Genomic DNA, 23,662 nt, shown 5'->3' on the forward strand with positions numbered 1-23,662 from the left:
GCACTGTATAAAACAGTACGGCAGTTCCTCAAAAAATTAAACATAAATCCACCATATAATCTAGCAATTCCATTTGTAGGTTTATACCAAAAGCAATTGATACCAGGGACCCGAACAGATGTTTGCATTTATAGCAGCATGACTCACAATAGTCAAAAGATGGAAATAACCCAAATGTCCATCGATGGATAAATCAGTACACAAAATGTAGTATATGTGTACAATGGAATGTTATTCAGCCTTAAAAAGAAGAAAATTTTGATATGTTATAATATGAATGAAACTTGTAAACATTATGATAAATGAAATAAGCCAGACATGAAAGAACAAATAGTGTATGATTCCACTTATATTATGTACCTAAAAGAGTCAAATTAATTTACACAGAAAGTAGTGGTTGACAGAAGTGCAGGTAGGGGAGAATGGGGACTTATTTTCTAACGGGTACAGAGTTTCAGTTCGAGAAAAATGAAAATGTTCCAGAGATGGATAGTAGTGATGGTTGCACAATGACAGGAACATTCTTAATACCACTGAATTTTATTCTTCAAGATGGTAAAATGGGAAATTTATGTTATGTATGTTTTACCACACTTCACTGAAATTTTTTTTAAAAGAGTGGCCTAGTCTTAAAAGAGAGTTTATTCCATAAATAACTTATTGTTAGGTATAGGAAGGAATCCAAAGTTCACAGAGACTGGTATGCTGGATGTTCTCAGATCCAATGCCTGAAATCTCCAGAATGCCCTAAGAAGAAAGGGCTTAGAGGCTGTTGTGTTCACCAGGAGATCGAGAAATACAGATGATATGTGTACCATCTCCTTGGAAATCTCTGTAGGGTTGTCTTAATGTATGACTGAGTTAGCGTGGGAAATGTTGGAAATGAAATAAGGTCACCCTGAGTTCAGTGGGGAGAATGGCATCTTGGACTGCCAGAGGCCAAGTGCACATCACTCAACCCAGGAGGCAAGAAACTAATTGTTAATGTAAAAGTCAGTGGGACCAATGTTTTATTCCCGACTCACGGAACTACAGAAATTTTTGGAAAAAGAAATTGATTATGGTGTCTCCGTGAAGAAATATGATGGGCATCTTATTAAGATCCCATGAATCTGTGTAGCAACAACAACAACAGTCTAATTCTTATAAATAGAAGATTGGTCTAAGTCACCAGAATGAAGATTCAAAACATTTCACTTGATTCTCACAATTGAGACTGTCACTGACACAGACCCACCAATCAGGGGCAAGGTAACCTTGAGAAAAGACTACTACTGCATACATGAATGCTCTATGTTTTCCTCCTAACTCTACACAAAGGCACTGGTCTGTTGGAGCCAGCTCAAAACAGGTCATGAGGTCTGACTGTACACATTGTGTCTCACTCCATGGTCAGCAAAAGTCACACTGATAGAATGAAATTGCCCAATGGGAGAATATTTATGCTACAAAAGTCAGCAAATGCTACAATTAAGCACTTCCTTCCTGTGGATTTTTCCTAGAAAATTATAAAGTGGTTAATAGGAAAATAGCATTATGGCATACAGATTAATGTGGTCATCTATGGGAAATATGATAGTAAAGCATTAGCCCTTTGCTGTTTCACAAAGCTTATCTTACTTCCATAATTATATCCTGATATTATTACCTAATTTATGGAATGCATAGTTGAAAAATTTATAATTGGCCATTGGTAGAATACCTACAAAGCTTTCATAATATGTGAACAAGGGATATTATGGTAGCTGGTGCCAAGAGAAATCTACAGTGTTCCTGCCTATCAAAATATTAAGAGTAACAGTGCATTCCCAGGAAAATCGCAATGATTAGTGACACTATCAGTGCTTGAAATACCATGGCTAGTGATGACTGTTATGACCCTACTTAACTAATGTTTTGGATGTTACAGAAGAAAATTAGATATCGGAGAGTGAATTCAGATCACTGTAAACTTTATCATGTTGTGACTCCAGTTGCCTCTGCTATTGCAGATGTGATTTCTTTCTGAAGTGGGTTGACACAAATCCTGAAAATTGGTATATAGCCTCCACTTTGATAAATGATTTTTCTCTAAGAGCAACTTATATTAGGGGCAGCTGTTTTAATCTGACAGGCCCAGCAGTACACATTTGCTCCTATAACACTTCCTATAATATTATAAGTATCCAGTTTCCTGTATTATACATTTTGCTGCTACAAATTCATGCACTGGATTCTATTTTCAACACTGAACCCCGAAAAAATATAATGAGAAAGATCAAAAATTTTTTAAAGAAAATACAGAAAAAAAAATCCATTTCTTAAAGTGTGTGAAATGTTAAAGAGACCAAACTTTGTCAATAAGGTAAATTGCAGATTGTATCAGTAAACTGAAAAAAATATATTATGATTTATGTCTTCTAGGGTTTTGAGCACTGTTACTGATGAATAAGTCTATATTCAGACAAAGAATCTCCTTATGTAGAGAATGGTTTTGGGCTGAAGAGTTTGTAAAGGGCTTGCTTTATGTCCTTGTTTTTAAGACTGTAAATAAAGGGGTTCAGCATGGGTGTGACCACAGTGTACATCACTGAGGCTATGGCACTTGCCCTGTGGTTTTGGGTAGCTGCAGAACTAAGGTACACTCCAAGACCTGTACCATAAAACAAGCAGACAACTGAGAGATGAGACCCGCAGGTAAAAAATGCTTTATACTTGCCCTCAGCTGATGAAATTCTAAAAATAGATGTTACAATCTTAGAGTAAGAGAAAAGGATACCAGTGAGTGGAATAACACCTGCAATTCCAGTCACAAAATACATTACAACGTCATTGGAGAAGGTGTCAGAACAAGCAAGTTGGAACAACTGATTAATTTCACAGAAAAAGTGGGGAATTTCCACTTCTGTACAAAAAGACAGTTGCAAAACCATTAAGCTCTCTAACAAAGACTGCAGGGCAGTTATGATCCAGGATGCCAGAAGCAGGAGGCCACAGAGCTGGGCGTTCATGATGATGGTGTAGCGCAGGGGGTGACAGATGGCCACAAACCGATCGTATGCCATCACAGTTAGGAGGAAGTTATCCAAATCTCCAAAAAGCACGAAAAAGTAAATCTGAGCAATGCATCCTGCATAGGTAATGAGTTTGCTCTGTGTCTGGAAGTTCAGCAGCATCTTTGGGACAGTGGTGGAGGTTAAGCAGATGTCAGCAAAAGAGAGATTGGAGAGGAAGAAGTACATGGGTGTGTGGAGGCGGGAGTCGGTGATAACGGCCAGGATGATGAGCAGGTTCCCAGAGAAGGTGACCAGGTACATGGACAGGAACCACCCATATATGAGAGGTTCCAGCTCTCTCTCCTCTGAGAGTCCCAGGAGGATAAATTCTGAAACACATGTTTGGTTTTCCAGTCCCATGTGCTGATGAAACTGCTAGAAAAGATTTTAAAAGATTGCAAATTTAGAGACAAGCAGTGTTCAACAGATTAACAGAAGTCTTGTTTGCCTTTTGCACACATTTAGTGATTGAATTCCTTTATATCATATACAGGTCTATGAAGCAAACATCACCCTGATACCAAAACCAGGTAAAGATACACCAAAAAAAACAAACAAACAAACAACAACAAAAAAAAAAAACTACAGGCCAATATCCTTGATGAATATAGACACAAAAATCTTCAATAAAATACTAACTAACAGAATACAGCAACACATCCACAAAATTATACACCATGACCAAGTGGGATTGATCCCAGGGATGCAAGGTTGGTTCAACATACACAAATCAATAACTGTGATACACCGTATCAATAAAATCAAGCATAAGGACCACATGATGATCTCCATAGATGCTGAAAAAGCATTTGATAAAATCGAACACACATTCATGATAAAGACTCTGTACCAGTTAGGTATAGACCGAAAGTATCTCAGCATAATTAAAGCCATATATGATAAACCCACTGCCAATATCATCCCGAATGGGGAAAAGCTGTAAGCTTTTCCTTTAAGAACAGGAACTATACAAGGATGCCCACTCTCACCACACCTATTCAACATGGTGTTGGAAGTACTAGCCACAGCAATCAGAGAAGAGAAGGAAATAAAGGGCATCCCGACTGGAAAAGATGAAGTCACACTGTCCCTGTTTGCAGATGACATGATTCTACATATCGAACAACCTAAAGGCTTTACAAAAAAACTCTTGGAGTTCATAAATGATTTCAGCAAAGTTGCAGTATAAAAAATCAACACACAAAAATCATTCTCCAAAAGTGAACATGCAGAAAGAGAAATAAAAAAAGCCAGCCCATTTACAATAGCCACCAAAAAAATTAAATACTTAGGAATTGAGTTAACCAAGGATGTGAAAAATCTCTGTAATGAGAACTACAAACCACTGCTGAGAGAAATTAAAGAGAGCACAAGAAGATGGAAAGATATCACATGCTGTTGGATTGGAAGAATCAATATTGTGAAAATGTCCATACTGCACAAAGTGATATATGCATTCAATGCAATCCCCATCAAAATTCCAATGACATTATTCTCAGAAATGGAAAAAACTATCCCAAAATTTATATGCAGTAAGAATAGAGCACACATAGCCAAAGCAATTCTGAGCAAAAAATAAAAATAAAAGTAAAGCTGGAGGTATAACACCACCTGACTTTAAACAATACTACAAAGCTATGATAACCAAAACAGCATGGTACTGGCATAAAAACAGACACACTGATCAATGGAATAGAATAGAGAATCCAGAAATCTACCCACACACCTACAGCCATCTGATCTTTGACAAAGGGACCAAGCCTATACACTGGGGAAGAAACTGCCTCTTCAGCAAATGGTGCTGTAATAACTGGATATCCATATGCAGGAGAATGAAACTAGACCCATACTTCTCACTATGTACTAAAATCTACTAAAAGTGGGTTAAAGAATTAAATATACACCCTGAAACAATAAAACTTCTTAAAGAAAACAGGAGAAACACTTCAGGAAGTAGGACTGGACACAGACTTCATGAATATGACCCCCAAAGCACAGGCAACCAAAGGAAAACTAAACAAGTGGGATTATATCAAACTAAAAAGCTTCTGCACAGCAAATGAAACAATTAACAGAGTTAAAAGTCAACCAACAGGGTTGGGAGAAAATATTTCCAAAATTTACATCTGACAAAGGATTACTATGCAGAATATGCAAGAAACTGAAACAACTTTACAACAAAAAAACAAGTAACCCAATTAAAAAGTGGGCAAAAGAGCTAAATAGGCATTTCTCTAAGGAAGATATACAAATGGCCAACAGACATGTGAAAAAATGCTCAACATCACTCAGCATTTGGGAAATGCAAATCAAAACTATACTGAGATACCAGCTCACCCCAGTTAGGATGGCTAATATCCAAAAGACTGTGAAGGATAAATGCTGGTGAGGTTGTGGAGAAAAAGGAACTCTCATACATTGTTGGTGGGACTGCAAAATGGTGCAGCCTCTATGGAAAATGGTATGGAGGTCCTTCAAACAATTGCAGATAGATCTACCATATGACCCAACTATCCCACTGCTGGGAATATACCCAGAAGAATGGAAATCATCTAGTCAAAAATATACCTGTTCCCCAATGTTCATTGCAGCACTCTTTACAATAGCTAAGAGTTGGAACCAGCCCAAATGCCCATCATCAGATGAGTGGATACGGAAAATGTGGTATATCTACACAATGAAATACTACTCAGCTATTAAAAAGAGTGAAATACTGCCATTTGCAACAACATGGATGGACCTAGAGAGAATTATACTAAGTGAAACAAGTCAGGCACAGAAAGAAAAATATCACATGTTCTCATTTATTTGTGGGAGCTAAAAATTAATATATAAATGCACAAATGAACTGGGTGGGAGGGAAGAAGACAACAATTACAATTCCTTGAAGTTGATATGACAAGTGAACAGAAAGGACATTGTTGCGAAGGAGGGGGGAGATGGAGAGGGGAGGGAGGTTTCGGTGATGGGCCACAATAATCAACCACATTGTATATTGACAAAATAAAATAAAATTTAAAAAATAAATAAATAAAGTAAATTTCTTACTTCCCCAAAATAAGAAAGCTGCCAGACATGAGATTCTATGTTTGAGTTGCTGGTCTTTACATGTATAAGCATATTATATTCCGTTACATCATGTATGAAATCATATCATCTATTGTATTTATATAGTTGTATATCTTATACATAATTTATATAAAGTATACATAATTAATTCCTCCATTATCTACAATTTTTGTATGTCAATTTCCATTTGGTTTAAATTATACATTTTGGAATACAAATTACACTTTTGAAATACAAATTTTGAAAACAAGTTTGGGATATATGCTCCACCTGTAGCCCTTTACTGATAATTTCTTCTTCTCCCTTTATACAGCCAGTGCAATGATAGTGGTATTGTCTGCTCTTGCAAACAAGGCATGAGTGATTGTCCTTTTGAGGACACTCTATAATATGAGCCGATCAGCTTCCTTCTCCCTTGAGATTTGAGTATTGTAACTCAGCTTTCCAATGAAGCTAGTCATGGGGGAAAAAAAATTGCAGAATTGAGAGAGGGAACACTGGAGAACCAATAGAGCATTATAATTTCTCCTTATAATCTCCACAATGCCCAGAAAAAAATAATCATAATGGAAACATCAAAGTAGATAAATATTTCTAATCTTTATGACTTAAAAAGATGTGTATCCTTGTACAATCATGATTAAGTTCAAATATACATATCAAGGAAAAATAAAAATTCACATAAGAAATGAACAAAAACTTAAAAGATTTCCAGTTTTTTAAAAAAAATCTAATGGTGATGAGAAATATCTAGGTATATGAAACTGTCAGTATAAAACGTTATTAATGAAAGGTTAGTAAATTTTTACCACTTTAAGGAAGAATCAGTGGCAATACTTCACAATCTGTCAGAAAATAGAAGCAGAGGTAGCCCTTCCTAACTCTTTGAGTGATACTAGCATTACCATAATACCACAGGATCATTAGTGTCTTCAAAGATAATTGGACTAGAGGACCAATTCCAGAAACCACAGAACCAACTGAGAAAACACACCCTTAAAATTCTCTTACTCTATTCAAACAGGAAAAAAAATCTGTATTGACTGGGGATGCCTTCATAGGTGGTAAAATTATAAAGAAAGGCAAGAATCAGGCTACTGTTACTTTGGGGGAGGGAAGAGCTGTAACTGGGTAGGGACACAGGGAGAATTTCTCAGATGCTGGCAATATTCTATTTTTTGATATGGTTGGTGCTCATGTCATAATAATTCATTGGACTCTGTGTGTATATTTTACAAACTTTACTTATACTATATTCAATCATTTAAAAGTAAAATTTTGAATATTAAAAAAAAACAATCTGTCACTCTAGAATCACTCTTGGTACCAAAGTCTGTATTAGTCAGGTTTCTCCAGAGAAACAGAATCAATATGTCAAATATAGATAGATAGATAGATAGATAGATAGATAGATAGATAGATAGATAGATAGATAGATAGATAGATAGATAGATTAGATAGATAGAGAGAGAGACAGAGAGACAGAGAGAGAGACAGACAGAGAGAGACAGAGAGACAGAGACAGAGAGACAGAGAGACAGACAGAGAGAGAGGGAGAGAGAAATTTGCCATAATAAATTGGCTCACATGATTATGAAAGAAGAAAAATCCCAAGATCTGCACTCATAAGGCTAAAAACCCAAGATAGCCAATAGCAGGTCTGAAAGCTTGAGAACCAAGAAAGCTGATGATGTGAGTTACAGCCCAAGAGCCAGCAGGTCTAAGACCTTCCAAGAAGAGCTGATGTTTCAGGTCAAGCCCAAAGGCAGGAAAAGACCCATGCCCCTGATCAAGCAGTCCGGCAGGAGGAAATGCTTCTTATTCCAAGGCAGGCCAACATTTTGTTTCTTTCAGGCCTTCAACTGATTGGATAAGGACCACCCACATTAGGGAGGGAAATGTACTTTGCGCAGTCTACCTATTTAAGTGCAAATGTCATACAAATACACCCTCACTGACCACCTAGAATAATGTTTAGGCAAGTATCTGGGTTCTCTGTGGCTCAGTCAAGTTGATACATAAAATTACCATACTGGTATAAATAAGTGACTAAATAAATAAATAAGAAAAGACAAATCTCTCATGCAGAAGAAATCCAATAATTTTTATAAATATTTCACATTCAAGATTGTGGAGAATAACTCATCACCCATGAAGTGTGGACAACACATAGTAACTTCCTTACAGAAAGTACAGTATGGAAAGGAGAGAAAAAGCGAAATTTCACAGTGCAGAAAGCTGACAAACAGTATCTCAGTCACATGATAAAGATCAACATGAAGAGAAAGACATCAAATTGACGGTATGTACCTTGATCGGATGTGATTAAAAATGATATGTAACTTCTGTAGTATACTCTTCCAAAAGTTTATAATCCCAGTTAAAATCATGAAATAATCATCAGTCAAGTTTCAATCAAAGGAAATTTGTCAAATACTCAAACAGTACTCGTCATAATTGTCATGTTCTTCAAAAACAAGGAAAGTCTGAGAAACTGTCACAGCCAAGAGGAGCAAAGGAGAAATGATGACTAAATGTAACATATTTTAGATGGGAGACATTAGTAATAAGAGAAGTTGGTGCAGGCTTATGGGAATTATTTGTGCTATATTAACAATTTTCCTATAAATCTAAAACTATTTTTTTTAAAAAAGGAAGATTACTAAAAATAAAACTATTGATGAAATGCAAAAGCCTTGGAAGCAAGGAGCTCTGAGCTTGACTCCAGACTCCACTGCATGCTTTGGACAAGCAATATCACTGCTCTCACATTTTTCATTCACAAAATCTGAGTAATAATACCAAGTTCATAGACTTATTGAAAAAATTAAAATAAATAATGAACATAAAATGCCCACCCTTGTGCATAGTGTTCCTTCTCCCGTGCATAGTGTTACCTGATAAATCTTTGGAAACATTGCTCCAACGACTCATAGATTCATTTCCCACCTTCCATCCCCACATCCACTGTTTTATTTGCACCCATCCCCTCAATATCTCATCATGGCTTTGACAGAAGCAATAATCTGTTCCTCATACTGACTAAGGTGACCACTTCACAGGGTGGGCCTCGTAATGGACATCACCTGCTATCCACTCCATACTGACTCTTCACTCATTACAGAATTATGAGTTAACTCTGTAGCTAAAGTTAAAAATCTCTGTTATTTGGTAGCTTCTTTCTGATCATGGCCAAATTTCATTTGGCATCCTTGGCCTTATGTTGTTGGTCAGGTACTAAAAACTGGTTTTCATTTCTTAAGCACAATTTACAGTGTATTTTCTCCCCACATTTCCTGCCCTACTTCTTTCTTGGACAACTTTCATGCCTTCTTCACCTGGAATTACTCCACTCCTACTTCAAGGCTCTGTACATTTATAAACTTTACTGTGGGGCTTTCACTGATCTCTCCAGAGAAAGTCTAATATTTTAGAAACTGTTTCATCAGTATTGGAGTGCAGTGTCAGGAGACTGCATTTGCTTATTTCTATGTCTCTTCCCCTATTTAGACCATGAGCACCTCAACAAAAAGAGCACTGTCCTATTTATTTATTTATTCTCAGTATATAAAAATTACAGAATAAATGTTTATGAATGACTGAAAAAACAAATTTTCAGCAATGTTAAACACTAGGGAGGAAGGAGAAACTGTGAAATTTGGAGACATGATGTTGAGAGAGGGTAGTGCTATGATTGACAACCAACACCAGAAGACAGATTGCAAGAAGATATTTGCGTGCATGCAGAATTGACCTCCAATGTGCAGCTTTAAATCAGCAAGAGTTTTTTCACCAAACTTTATTTACTTGTTATCCATTTGTATTACTTAAAGCTAATAACAAATAAAATGAACCCTATACACCATTTCCAAAATCCGCAGTACCTGTGAAGATGCTGTGGTTCGCCCAGATATAATCATGGAAGAGTCTTGAGTTCACTGATACAGTTTCTTCCCTGTAGGATGAATGAAGTTGCCTCAAGAGTGGCAAAGAGACAGAGTCACTCATGAGGCCTCCAGAAGACACATTGTATTTCCTCATCATTTGAGATTGGTAAAGTAGACTTGAGAAGGTTTAGTGGAAGAATTTAGAGTTTCTGTGCCTTTATGAGCTGAATTCCCATGAGTCTCATTGATGATGTTTTCTTTTGTCCCTCAACTCCCTGAGAGATTTAGTTCTCTGAAGCTAGGAGAGAAAAAATAGAACACAAACTTGTACCAGATTGCGTCCTGGGGGAAATCTATGGATTCTTATCTCTTTGGACTCTTTCTTCCTAGAAGGAAATCACCACTCTTTAGGTGTGATATCCAGGATACAGGGAGGGCCATAATAACTGTTCGGTCCCTGGATCTGGGGGGAGATTCTGGATGCACTAACACATCTTCTTTGTCCCATTTGTCTTCTCTGGTGTTGTTCACAACCACAGAGCATCCTCCATCAGCAGTGATTCCCCTTGTTTTACTAAATCTCATGTTTCCCTTCCATGCTGGAAGTATATTACCTCACTCCTTCATCTGACATTTTAGTCTTCTACAAATATTTATCAAGCAAATACTGTACAGTAGGCACTAAAACATGTTCTGAGGATGAAGAGAGTAGTAAGACATTGTTCCTTCTTTTAAGGAACTCAATGTCTGTACAAGAAAAGACATGTAAGTAAATAAATGCAGTATTATGAGGTAGCACTGTAATCCTGCTGAAATGGACCCCCAAAGCAGTCAACTATTCCTGAGGAGGTTAGCAAGCCTTCAGAGACAAGGATAGAATTTCAAGTACTGAAACTTGAAGGAGGATTGGAGTCATTCCAGTGCGGAAGCACACACCAGAAGTAACTGCATAACAACAAAACTGCAAAGTATAGTTAGGAAATGAAAAATAGTTATTAATCTGACCATCAGTGAGGGGCAGAGTATGAAAACTGAAACATGAGCCTGGACAGGTAGGCACTGGCCAGACAGCAAAGAGCCTTCTATTCTGGCTACAGGATTGATCATTACTTTTAAAATTAGTACAGAACAGTGGAAAGTTTGTGGTAGGTGATGTTCATAATCAGGCCCACCCTGTAGAATGATCCTCCCAGCACAATATGAGGAACATACTATTGCTGATATGAAAGCCATAGATAAAGGATAAAGTGGAAACAGCCTGGTGGATCTAGGTATAGAAAGGAGAGAAATAGATGGAGACACATTAGTTTAAATGAAATTTTTTTTAAAGTCATTAAGTTGTAGGAGTTTCTTATATATTTTGGATATTAACCCCTTATCAGAGACACAGTTTGTATATCAATTACACTTCATTAATGCTATTTAAAGAAGGAAGCCTAGCAAAATTCAGCATTTCACAGAAAGGCAAATAATTGAATTGTATCATTTTTTTAAAAAGTCCTAGAACTTAATCTTTTCCTAAAGTATGATCCAGTAAATATAATCTGTAAAATAAAGATTTATGATATTTTAAAAAACTAAAATTTATTGAGTAGTAAAGATGATAGAGTAGGGAACTCGGGTCCTGTTAACCCTTCAAAACCTCCCAAACATCTGGAAAAAACAACAATCAACCTGATCAGAATTATGAAAGATTGTCAAAGTTTTCAGCAACCAATTAAAGTCTTAACCAGGAGGAAAATGACTTAAGTTCAGTAAGAGAGCCTAGAAGCATTTTTATTTTTATTTTCCCCACCCCTCTCCCCATCCAATGTTGGGCTTATAAGCAGCAACCCATGATACCAGTGCGGGTTCCTGGTTCAAGAAGAAGTATAGCAAACCTCATTCCCAAAGAATTGTGTTTGTGGGCTCCCTGAAAGACTGATGTAAGGATTTGTCTTTCTTTTGATTAATTTGAATCTCTCCCAGGTAAGAAAAGCAGGTACAAGTAGGATGTTCCTCAAAAACATTGAAAGGCAAATAAAGAAGCCACTATCACCTGGCATAAAAGATAACAGTTGAGATAGGCAATAGATGCAACAAAAACCTAAGAGGAAAAGCTGAAGTGTGCGATAAAGCCTTTGAGAGCAATTGTGTATGTCATACAACATAAACAGGTAGGCACACACATGCCCAGAGCAGGATGCATACTCAGAAAGATCTGAGAAGGCCATAAGCTTTCCTCTCTGACTGGCTTTTGCCTTTAGCAAAAGTAGAGATGTACATTGGCTCACTATGTGTTGAAGGAGTGTTCCAACATAGAACAAACTTGTAAAGTCCCAGAGAGGAAATTTTTCCTTTGTATTTGCTTTCTCTCTCTCTCTCTCTCTCTCTCTCTCTCTCTCTCTCTCTCTCTCTCTCTCTCTCTCTCTCTCTCTCTCTCTCTCTCTCTCTCTCTCTCCCCCTTCCCTCTCCCCCTCCCCTCCCCTCCCCCTCCCCCCCCCTCTCTCTCCCCCTCTCTCTCCCCCACTCTGTCTTTCTCCCCCCCTCTCTCTCCCCCTCTCTCTCCCCCACTCTGTCTTTCTTTTTCTGTTATGTCTCTAGGCATTAAAGCAATTCTCTTTCTAACTCCTAGCTGAACACCAAGCTAAAGGAACAGAGACTTCACTGACCAAACATGACAAAGAATACTATCTTTACAATAATAGTTTGGAAAAATCACTAAGCAAACAAACAACTATAACACATAGGAAAAAAAATCTTGGGGAGAGTGGAGTATCTGAGCCCCAGAGTTACCACATCAAAATATTAACTATATTCAGTTTTCAACAAAAAAATTTTAGGATATGAAGAAAGACAGGAAATTATGGCTCATTTTCAGGAGTTAAAAAAAATTAACACAGACTGTCCCTGAATAAGTACAGACATTGGATTCACCATTGAAGTCATTAAAGACTTTAAAACAAGTGTTTTAAATATTCTTCAAGAGCTTCAGTAAACCACAGGAAAAAACTTAAGTCAGGAGAATGATGATACATAAATAATGTCAATAAAGAGGTAGAAATTATAGAAGAAAATAATTAAAAAGTCTGGAGTGGTTAGATCAACTGAAATTTTCCATTGTGAGGAACACAAAGAAAAATAATGAAAAAAATAAATGTATTCAAAGAAATCTGTGGGACACCATAAACCATACCAAAAAATGGGTATAACATGAGTTCTAGAAGAAGATATAGCAAAGGAGACAAAGGATATTTGAAGAAATGATGGTAGAAAAAGTCCAAAATTAGACAAAAGATGTGAATGTATTCATCTAAGAAGCTCAATGAACTCCAAATGGGATAAATTCAAGGAGATTCACCCAACAACATTATAATGAAACTGTCAATAGCCAATAACAAAGGGAGACCTTGAAAGCAACAAGAGGAAAAGAATACATGACGTATAACAGATTCACAATAAGATTAACAGCTAATTTGGGGGGTGGTTGGGGGCCTTGCACATTTTTATTTGTTTCATTAACATTTCAAGTTGTGTTATAAGTCCAATCTAACAGTAAAATCTTTTTTTAGACACCATGAAGCCAAGAACATAGTGGAGTGACACATTTAAAGTGCTAGGGTGAAAACTCTGTCAACCAAGAATTCTATATCCTGCAAAACTATCCTTCAAAAATGAAGAAGCCATTAAGGCATTCTCAGACAAATAAAAGCTTAGAGAATTTGTTACTGGTAAACCTGCCCAATAGGAGATACTAATGACACACTGGCTAAAGACTAGAGGGGCTAAAGCTGAAATGGAGGATGCTAGAAAGTTATTTGATGCCATACATAGAAATATAGAGCATTGGTAAAGGTAACTACAAAGGTAAATATAAAAATCAATATTACTGTATTTGGGGTTTATACATCCTGTTTTTTCTATGCAATTTTAAATGCAAATGCATAAAACAATAAGCCTATGTGAATGTACAGAAAATGTATCTGTGACAACAAAATAAACAGAAAAGAAAAAATGTATTTTTGTACACAATAGAAGCAAATTCTGTATTAATTAAAATTAGATATTTATAAGTTTAAATCATTAATTGCAATATCCAAAATAAAAACTAAAAAAAAAAAGGAAGTGACAAGGGAATTAAAACAGTATAGAAAAACAACAACAAAAAATCAATTAAAGGCACAGGAATGTCATAAAGGAGGAACTGAGCAATGAAAAATATACAACATCTTTAAAAATACTAAAAAAGAAAAATTAAGCGCTCCCTTATCAAAAATTACTTTAAATGTTAATATAATAAATTCTCCACCTAAAATCCAGTTGGTTAGGATAGATAAATACACATCATCATGGACCTAGAAAGAATTATATTAAGTGAAATGAGTCAGGAACAGAAAGAGAAATATTACATGTTCTCACTTATTTCTGGGAGCCAAAAATAAATAAATACACAAATAAACTGGGGGTGGGGAGAAGAAGACAAAACAATCACAATTCCTTGAAGTTGATAAGATAAGCGAACAGATATGAGGTTGTTGGGGGGGGAAGGAGTTTTCAGTAATGAGCCTCAATGATCAAACACATTGTATATTGACAAAATGAAATAAAATTTTAAAAAATAATAATAAGTGTTAATCAAGACCTGTTTAAAAAAAAAGAAATGAGTGAGAAATAGTGTATTTCCCAGACAAACAAATGTTGTGGTAGTTCACCACAACACAATCAGACCTGCAAGAAATTCTCAAGGGAGTCATTCATCTGGAATCTGAATAATGGTGACCACCATCACAAATATACAACAACAAGCAAAACCCACAGTTAAAAGAAAAATGCCAGCAAGAAAGAGAAAGAAGCTAAATCAGTCCACCTTAAATTCCCAAATCACTTTGAAGAAGAGAAATAAAAGGGGAAATAATGATATATAAACCACCTAATCAAGTAGCAATTAAATGAAGGGACGGAAAAAGATATACCATGCAAGTGGAAACCAAAAATGAGCAGGAGTAGCTATTCTTATATAGGACAGAATAGACTTTAAAACAAAAAATATTAAAAAAAAGACAAAGAAGGCCATTATATAATGATAAAGGGGACTATCCAGCTAGAAGACATACCAATCATAAACATGTATGCTCCCAATACCAGAGTACCCAGATATATCAAGGAAACACGCTTAGACTTGAAGAAGGAGATAGGTCCCAATACATTAATAGTGGGTGATCTGAACTCCCCTCTCTCTGTATGGGACAGGACTTCCAGGCAACAGGTCAACAAAGAGACACAGGATTTAATCTGCACCCTAGACCAACTGGACTTGGCAGATATATACAGAACATTTCACCCAACAGCTAAAGAATACACTCTGTTCTCATCTGCTCATGGTACATTCTCCAGGATAGACCACATATTAGGTCACAAATCTAGTCTCAGCAAATTTTAAAAATTTGAAATCATTCCAACAATTTTTACAGACCACAAAGGACTAAAACTGGAGATAAACAATAAGCAAAATGCTGGAAGATATACAAATAGAGGGAAAATAAATAATAGGTTCCTGAATGACATATGGGTCCTAGAAGAAATTAAAGAGGAAATCAAAAAATTTCTAGAAACTAATGAAAACAAAGATACATCATACCAAAACTTGTGGGATACTGCAAAAGCAGTACTATGAGGCAAATTTATTGCAGTTAATGCTTATATCAGAAAAATGGAAAGACTTCAAATAAATGACCTAACACTTTACCTCAAAGAACATGAGAGACAACAACAATCCAAACCTAAAGGCAGTAGACAGAAAGAAATAATTAAGATCAGAGGAGAACTAAATGAAATAGAGACCCAAAAAACAATAGAAAAGATCGACAAAACTAAAACTTGGTTTTTTGAGAGGATAAAAAAAATAGACACACCATTAGCTAGATTAAGAAAAGAAAGGAGAGAAGATCCTCATAAAAAAAATCAGAAATGAAAAGGGAGACATTACAACTAATACCACAGAAATACAAAGAATCATTAGAGACTATTGTAAACAACTGTATAACAACAAATTTGAAAATCTGGAAGATTTGGATAAGTTTCTAGACACACATAAATTACCAGGACTGAACCAAGAAGAGACAGAAAACCTGAACAGACCAATAACAAACAGGGAGATTGAAGTGGTAATTAGCAATTTTCCAACAAAAAAAGTCCAAGTCTGGATGGTTTTACAGCTGAATTCTATCAAACTTTTAAAGAGGAGTTAAAACCAATTGGCATGAAACTATTCCACACAGTTGAAACAGATGCTACTCTCCCAAACTCATTCTATGAGGCCAACATAACTCTGATACCAAAACCAGATAAAGACACAACAAAACAAGAAAATTATTGGCCAATATCCTTGTTGAACCTAGATGCTAAAATCCTCAACAAAATATTAGCAATAAGAATACAGCAACACATTTAAAAAATCATACACTATGATCAAGTGGGATTCATTCCTGGAATGCAAGGATGGTTCAACATATGAAAGTCAATAAATGTGATACATCACATCCGAAAGCTCAAGGGCAAAGACCATATGATTATCTCAATAGATTCTGAAAAAGCATTTGACAAAATTCAACATTCCTTTATGATAAAGCTTCTCAACAATTTAGGTATAGGAGGAAATTATCTTAACCTAATAAAAGCCATTTATGATAAGCCCACCACCAGTATTATTCTGAATGGGGAAAAATTGCAGGCCATCCCCTTAAGGACAGGTAGAAGACAAAGATGTCCACTCCCACCACCTTTATTCAACATATTCCTGGAGTCACTAACTAGAGCAATAAGGTAAGAGAAAGAAATAAAGGGACCCAGATTAGAAAAGATGAAGTCAAACTGTCTCTATTTTCAGATGACATGATACTATACATAGAAAAACCTAAACACTCTATCAAAAAACTTATAGAGCTGGTTAATAACTTCAGTAACATTGCAGGATACAAAATAAATGCCTCCAATTCAGTAGCATTTGTATAATCAAATAATGAATTAACAGGAAGAGAAATAAAGAAAGTAAGCCCATTTACAATTGTCACCAAAAAAATATGATACCTAAGGATCAATTTAACCAAAGAGGTGAAAGACCTCTACAATGAGAATTGCAAACCACTTCTAAAAGAAATTAAAGAAGACACAAAAAGATGGAAAAATGTTCCATTCTCTTGGATTGGAAGAATTAACTTTGTGAAAATGTCCGTATTACCCAAAGTGATCTACATATTCGACGCAATCCCCATCAAAATGCCAGTGACATTTATCACAGAATTTCAAAAAAACAATCTTACCTTTCAGATGGAAAAACAAAAGACTTTGAATACCCAAAGCAATCCTGAGCAAAAACAACAAAGGTGGAGGCAATACTCTGCCTGACTTAAAATTATATTACAAAGCTGTTGTAACCAAAACAGCATGGTACTGGTATAAAAATAGACATTCAGATGAGCGAAATAGAATAGAGAGCCCAGAAATCACTCCTCAGGCTTATAGCCTTCTGATATTAGACAAAGGCTACAAAAATCTACATTGGGGAAAAGATTGCCTCTTCAACAAGTGTTTCTGGAAAACTGGATATCCATATGCAGAAGAATGAACCTAAATATGCATCTCTCACCATACACTTAATTCATCTCAAAATGGATTAAAGACCTAGGTATAAGACCTGAAACTGTAAAATTACTAAGGGAAAATCTAGGTGAAACATTTCAGCAGTTTGGTGAGGGCAGAGGCTTTATGAACTTGGGCCCAAAAGCACAAGCAGCAGCAGAAAAAGTAAGCAAATGGGACTATATCAAACTAAAAAAGTTTTGGCATGGCAAAAGAAACAATCAACACAGTGAAAAGACAATCTACAGAGTGGGAGAACATTTATGCTAACTATGTATCCAACAAGGGATTAATATCCAAAATATACATAGAACTTAAGCAATTATACAGTAAAAAATTAAAAGACCCAATTAAAAAATGGGCAAATGAGCTGAATAGACTTTTTTGAAAGGAAGACATACAAATGGCCTACAGACACATGAAAAAATGCTCAAAATCACTAGTCATCCCCAAAATGCAAATTAAAACTTCTTTGAGATACCACCTCACTCACGTTAGACTGGCTATAATCAAAAAGACGGTGAATAACAAATGCTGGTGAGGATGTGTAGAGAAGGAACACTACTGCCCTGTTGGTGGGATTGTAGATTAGTACAACCACTTTGGAAAAAGATTTGAAGGTTTCTCAAACAACTACAGATAGATCTTCCATATGATCCAGCAATCCCTCTTCTTGGTATATATCCAGAGAAATGGAAATTGTCATGTCGAAAGATACCTGCACTCCCATGTTTATTGCAGCTCTGTCTGCAATAGCCAAGATATGGAACCAACCTAAATGTCCATCAATAGCTGATTGGATAAAGAAACTGTGGTATACATATGCTATGGAATATTACTCTGCCATAAAAAAGAATGAAGCACTCCCATTTGCAATGATGTGGATGAGTCTGGAGAAACGTATGTTGAGTGAAACAAGCAAAGCACAGAGAGATAAATACCCCATGTGCTCACTCATATTTGAGAGCTAAGAGAGAAAAGAAGGCTGGATAGAAAGACCACAGTGGTGCTGTGATCCAACAGAGGGAGGGAACCTTCCTAGGGCTGCAAATTGGAGTGCAGGGGGGAGGTTTGGGGATAATTGGGAGGAGGCAAAGGGTACAAAAGTAATTTCTGATAATGGGTATGCCCCCAGTATGAATCTGGCCCTCACATCATGGGCAGGAGGGGGAATAATCAGCTTGTATCTGATGAATATTTGTACTAAATAAATATTTTTTAAAACCCTTTGATTTTCTTGAATAGATTCATTACTTTAATTGCAAAAAAAAAAAAAAATCCTGCAAACAGTAATGTGAGGGCTGTGTTTTATGCCTAATTAAAGTTCTTACCTAAGTATCTGTGCTCTAATTAGCAGTTTTTTTCTATGGTAGAATATGCTTCAGAAGAGCCATTTGAATGAAAAAATATTTCACAAAGAGTAATTTTTTTTCTTCATAGCCATAATGAATTTTCCCACCTTCTCCCCAACCTCCTAAAAACTGGTGTTATCAACTGTATCATTACCATCTGTGAGTTAAAGTAGGCTTCCAAAAGAATTCTAGAAAAAAATAAAAATAAAACCCACTAGGTTGTCAACATGAATGAAAAACTGCTGGCGATTATGTGGAACATCAGGAACTTTTAATGTGTATGCGAAGTGATTCACCCGCTAAGGAAAACTACTTGGAACCATTCAAAGAATAGATACTTTGTTACACTGAATATTCTACCCCAAGTATAAAACTCTTTTTTATTTCCATTAGGAGACATATACAAGAATATTTAAAAGATTTATTCATAATAGTAGAAAAATATTAACCACCAAAATGTCTATCACTATCAGAAAGAATACCAATTTTGAAAAGTCACCATACATAATGTAAAAATATACAGTATTAAACATAAATTAAATACTGCTACACCCATTAACATGATTGAATCTTTAAAGTGCAATAATGTAAAAACATTCAGAACGCAAAATTCCAACATTAATATTGAACTTTTCACAAGTTTTTAAAGAAGCCAATATATAAATTGGACAGGAATACATACAAGGGTGATATGACAATGGCATTTAATCCTATTGCCATTTCCACTGGGCAAATATAATCAAATACTGATAATTTCTTTCATAGATTTCAACCTCGTAGAAGAACATAAAAAATGATAAATATGGAATTTAGAATAATGATTGCTACTTGCAGTGAATATACCACTGTGATTAAGAAACCCTTCAGGTAAATACTATGGTGATGTCATGTTACTATTCTTTCAAAATTACAGATAGATTTTATGCATAACTTTGTGCATACTATTTTAACAAGTAAAATTGAGCAAAGTCCTTCCATATTCCTAATTTGAAATACATCTTCTGAAGTTCTTCTCATGGGAAAGTCATGCATCTCAGACTTCAGAGAGCATCAGAATCTGACACAGTGCTTACTAAAAATGCTTGTCCCACACATGTATCCCTATATTCAAAGTCAGTAGATCTTGGGTAAGGAATGGGATCCAGTCCTCTGAGAAAAAGCATCAGATGACTTACCTCTGCAGGAGTTCTATATATGTCAATGGAGGAAGCTCTGCATGGAAGACAGCTTGGGAGCCAGACAAAGAGCTGTTTCCTAGACGTGGTGCTGAAAATAACAGCATCCCCTCGACCTCCAGCGATGATCACACAGAAGGCTCTCTAGCCACTCCTTAGATTCTCCTTTGAGACCACCATAGTTTTAGCCCTCATACACACAAAGACAATTCTGATTTATGGCCCCCAATTTGTGTGCATATGGGGAGAGTGATGTCCCTAATCTTGCCAGTTTTCCTTTTCTCCCATCTTCACTTACAGTCAAGATATCCATCTCAAACTAAAGTACTTCTCCATAGGATAACATTCCTCATAAAGGCTCCTAAAAAAGTTTTGCATGAGAGCCCTAAGACTGCAGCCAAACACATCAATGATATAATCAATTTTATTCAATGTTTTCTATGTAGACTCCAACAGCAAGATTTTTTAAAAAAAGAAGAAGAAGAAGAAACACAGTATAAAAAGGTGACTAAAGAGAAAGTGAAAAACCATATACATTCTTACAAATAAGTTCCGGGAAGGTTTCAAAGCAAATAAGATGCCAGACCACTAGAACCTTTTCATGGTTACCTAATAATTATTTATTTTATTATGTTATTCAGACAGGAAAAGCAGCTAATAAATATAACAATGAACAAAAACTAACCTAACTACTGAGACAAGTGGTAAAGATATAAAAGACCAGTAGCATTACAAGATTATGCATATAGGCAAAATAAGGAATACAATAATGCCAGTTAAATTTTACTGAGTACTTACTAGGTGTGAGGAATTCTACTAAGTGTTTGTAGTACTTATGGGAGTGAACTTTCCAACAGGAATTACATTCCACATGGCCAGTCAAAGTATCTCTTAGAAATTGTTTTCTTCACACCGAGGAATTACCTTAAGAAGTGGCATATTATTCAAATACAGTTGGCAAGACTGAAGAAGATACATTTTGGATGACTCTGTGCAATGTCACTTATCAATAGACCTAGGGAAGGATGGTCAGGTTTCTGTCTCTGGGCATCATGTCTGCATGTCTGCCTCTATTGCAACCATCCAGGTCCATGAGGAGAAACAGCTCTAGGATAAAACCACCACGGGAGGAGTAAATGGATTTTCCTCTATGTACACCATCTCTGAAGTCCTTGTAATTAAAGGTAACTCTCTTTACTGCTTGTGCATATCAGAGTCAGGATTACTTTCTCTCATTAGAAAGAAACAAAGGCTTCCTAACCAATGATGATCAAGGTCTCAAATCATCTCCCATCACTGAGCTAAACTAGCTGTAGAAATTCTGTAGATGATAAAACTGAGTGTAGTGGATGCTGAAGCTGCATGACACACATACAACTTACCAGTGACCAGTCTCCAGAACTACTGAATTGTGGCATGGAACATCACTCCCGTGTTTCTGGGGTGCAATTCACATGTGTCTAAGAGTGGGATAAGGTAGAAGTCTCCACTATAACCACATCTTTGTTTGAGTCTTTTCAACGACCGGTCCAATTTCTCCATTTTTCCTACTTCTGAGAATGTTCCAACAAAATCACTATAACCCTTACCTCAGGTTCAGATTCCATAAACTCCAATCAAAGGAACTGAGCTAGAGAATGGAATTTATTTTTGAAATATCACAGAGCCATACAAAGGGCATGACAGGTGTCAATGCGAAGCTGAAATAAATTTACCCATTATGTCATTAACTCCTTTTGGAACTTCCTAATGCAGAAGTTTGGCATTCTGGCTCACTGAGAATTTCTCCTTGACTCACAATGAATCCCTATCACAAAGCAGATGACACAATCACAAAAAAGAAGGTATCCTACCCATGAATTTCCTCAAGGCTCCCTTCAGGTCCCAGTTCCTCAGGCTGTAGATGAAGGGGTTCATCATGGGAGTGACCACAGTGTACATCATTGAAGCCACTGCAGTCTTCCTGGAAGAATGTGTAAATGCAGAACCAATGTACACCTCAAAACCTGTCCCATAGAACAAGGACACAACTGAGAAGTGAGACCCACAGGTGGAAAAAGCTTTATATTTTCCTCCTACTGATGGGATTCTCATAACAGAAGAGACAATTCTAGCATAAGAGAAAATAATTCCAGAAAGAGAAACATCACCAAATATGCTAGCTGCAATATATATCAGGAAGTTATTAATAAGGGTATCAGAACAGGCAAGATTGATGACCTGAACAACTTCACAAAAGAGGGGGATTTCCAGGTCTGTACAGAAGGACAGCGGCAGCACCATCAGGCTGTGGATCAGGGCATCCCCGATGCTAACAAGCATGGAGAGCAGAATCAGCAGACCGCAGAGGCGGAGGTTCACGATGACTGTGTACCTCAGAGGGTGACAAATGGCCATATAGCAGTCATAAGCCATGGCTGCAAGGACACAATTTTCCAAGCCACCAAAACCAGGACAAGGCAGATCTGGGTGAGGCAGCCTGTGTAAGTGATGCTTTGACTCTGTTTTTGCATGTTCACCAGCATCTTTGGGATTGTGGTTGTACATAAACAAATGTCAAAAAAGGACAGGTTGGAGAGAAAGAAGTATGTGGGTGTGTGCAAGTGTGCATCAGAGATGACAGCCAGGATGATGAGCAGGTTTCCCAGGATGGTGGCCAGGTACATAGTCAGGAAGAGGCTGAAGATGAGGGGCTGCAGTTCTGGATCTTCTGTCACTTCCAAGACAACAAATTCTGAAACTGCTGTTTGGTTTCTGAGTTTCATGTTGTCAATGAATCTGATAGATACAATGGGGTAAAATAGAGAAGACAATCAAGTGTGTGTTAACTAGACCAGCAACGGGAGCTTCATCACAGGTAAATGCCATCCTGGGAAGGGAAGAAGACTGATGGAGGGCAATGCCAAGGGTGTACCTTCCATAAATGTATTATTTTGTTGCTTTTAAAAGAGCTTGGCATCTCTGGTGTATTATATGGAAGATGTGTCCTCTGGAAGGGAAGAGGGACTGAGTGAGGCACCGGTAAAATATACAGTGTGTCAGATGGTTATGAATGTTAGGGAGAAAAAAATAGAGCATAAAAGGGGAATTGGCATGTGGGAAGATATGATACAACTTATAACAGGTCTCACTAAGAAGGTGACTTCTGAAGAAAACAGAGGATGGGGACGAATGCATGCATATATCTGGTAGAAGAACTGACAGGGAGAAAGAATGGCAAGTGCAAAGGCCCTGAGGTGGAAGCATACCTGGTGGGCTCAATAATAGAAAGGGAGTTCAGTATGGCTGAGGGCTGGCTGGTTATCTCAGTTGGTTAGAGCATGGTGTTATTACAGCAAGGTCAAGGGTTCAGATCCCCATACTGGCCAGCCACCAATAAAGGAGGGGGGAGGAGGGGGGAGAGAGAGAATAGAATATGACTGAAACAGAATGAGTGATGGGATAATGATGAAAACAAAGAGGAAGCTTGAGGGAGATTGTACAAGCGACCTCCTGATGGCACAGGCACACTCAGGGTACCCTAGGTT

At 36.8% G+C, this 23,662-nt stretch overlaps 1 protein-coding gene and 1 pseudogene across 1 annotated transcript; both read right to left on the minus strand.

Annotated features, from left to right (window-relative positions):
• Positions 1–2,456: 2,456 nt before the first annotated feature.
• On the minus strand, positions 2,457–3,395 carry LOC134387555 (olfactory receptor 7A17-like). Its single transcript, XM_063110001.1, has one exon. The coding sequence runs from the start codon at positions 3,393–3,395 to the stop codon at positions 2,457–2,459; it is 939 nt and encodes a 312-aa protein (XP_062966071.1).
• An 18,570-nt stretch (positions 3,396–21,965) lies between these two features.
• Positions 21,966–22,903, minus strand: LOC134388424 (olfactory receptor 7G2-like; annotated as a pseudogene).
• Between the last annotated feature and the right edge of the window lie 759 nt (positions 22,904–23,662).

The sequence above is a fragment of the Cynocephalus volans genome, chromosome 10, assembly GCF_027409185.1.
Source record: "Cynocephalus volans isolate mCynVol1 chromosome 10, mCynVol1.pri, whole genome shotgun sequence".
Lineage (NCBI taxonomy): Eukaryota > Metazoa > Chordata > Mammalia > Dermoptera > Cynocephalidae > Cynocephalus > Cynocephalus volans.

What these genes read in the sequence shown, in the direction of transcription:
- LOC134387555 (XM_063110001.1), bottom strand. Translation starts at nt 3,395, where the DNA reads ATGGGACTGGAAAACCAAACATGTGTTTCAGAATTTATCCTCCTGGGA.